Raw genomic sequence first — 1,336 nt, forward strand, 5'->3', positions numbered from 1 at the left:
TCATGAAAAATGTAATAATTTTTTTTCTAATTTTTTTGTCGAATACAAACTATGCAGATCATGAAGATCAAATATAGAAATTTTCAAAAATCCATAATGTTTTTGATTTATTGAAAATTGGTGAACCAGGATACACAGGATAGCGGCGTCCCTTTTTTTCACAAACTTTTCACCGCCGGGAGCATTTGCCGGTTCGAAACATCACGAAAATAAAATAGAATGAGTAAACTCCGTTTGAGTATTCAACGTATTTTTGTTGACGAGGAAAGCATATTGTTGGACTCGGGAACAATGGTCGACTTGAATTTTTTTGTGGAGAATTGCACGGCAATGGGGCTTATTAGGAATTCAACACGGCAATCACGGAAAATAAGCCCAGTCAGTACGTTGAGACGTTGAAGTCCTTTGATAGGAAGCGTAAATCTACAACGAATCCATGCTTTCCTTTGGCAATAAATAAGAGCATAGGACCAGACTTGTATTTCTTAGAGATGGCTTTGACGTGGATTAATCTTTTGGTCCTCTGCTTCCTGCAAGTGTCCCAATGGCAGGACTTGCACACGCAGTTTTTAAGCCCTCACAACGATGCGAGGTCTCAAGTGGGCGTTGGCCCTCTCGTCTGGGACGACACTGTGGCTGCCTACGCGCAGAACTATGCAAATCAACGCAAGGGGAACTGTGCTCTTCAACACTCTGGCGGTCCGTATGGAGAAAACATCTTCTGGGGACAAGGTGCCGAATTCACTCCTGCTGATGCAGTGAATTCATGGGTTAATGAAAAGCAATATTATGATGATAATTCGAATACGTGTGCTCAAGGGCAACAGTGCGGACATTATACTCAAGTTGTGTGGGAGAACTCGCAGAAGCTGGGATGTGCTCGTGTTAAATGTGACAACGGTGCCATTTTCATCACCTGCAATTACGATCCGCCTGGGAATTACGTTGGGGAGTGGCCGTACGGATCCCCTTCCGTGTCTGGTGTTGAGCCCCGCTCCACTTCCGTTGTCTTATATTTGATTATTAATGTTTGATTTGACCATTTGCATTCGTTTTGCTACTAGTTACTTGGTTAATGAACAATCGAGCTCCAATTTAATGGGTCGTGTTCACAATTTTGTACCTGAGCTGGGGTCATTGCATGTCCTCACAAACAAGAGTGCTGTTAGAGCGTGAGTCCCTGACTTTAGTAGTAAAAAGGTTGGAAAGAGGAGATATTGTTTGTATGTTTTTTCTTAAATGGAGTTTTTATTATAGTTTTGAAAAGGTACTTTAGTTTCTATAGTTGTTCACATTCACACTAGTTATGAGCATTGTGGAACAAATTGTTTAGAAC

The 1,336-nt window shown here is 41.5% G+C and overlaps 1 protein-coding gene across 1 annotated transcript; it reads left to right on the top strand.

Moving 5' to 3' along the window:
* Positions 1 to 458: 458 nt before the first annotated feature.
* On the top strand, positions 459 to 1,099 carry LOC149557359 (pathogenesis-related protein PRB1-2-like). Its single transcript, XM_089785968.1, has one exon. It carries the CDS (start codon positions 492 to 494, stop codon positions 1,032 to 1,034), a length of 543 nt encoding a protein of 180 aa, XP_089642094.1. The 5' UTR covers positions 459 to 491; the 3' UTR covers positions 1,035 to 1,099.
* The last annotated feature ends 237 nt before the right edge of the window (positions 1,100 to 1,336 follow it).

This window comes from Cupressus sempervirens, chromosome 5, assembly GCF_028749045.1.
Source record: "Cupressus sempervirens isolate cs-2001-9-10 chromosome 5, ASM2874904v1, whole genome shotgun sequence".
NCBI classification, from domain to species: Eukaryota; Viridiplantae; Streptophyta; class Pinopsida; order Cupressales; family Cupressaceae; genus Cupressus; species Cupressus sempervirens.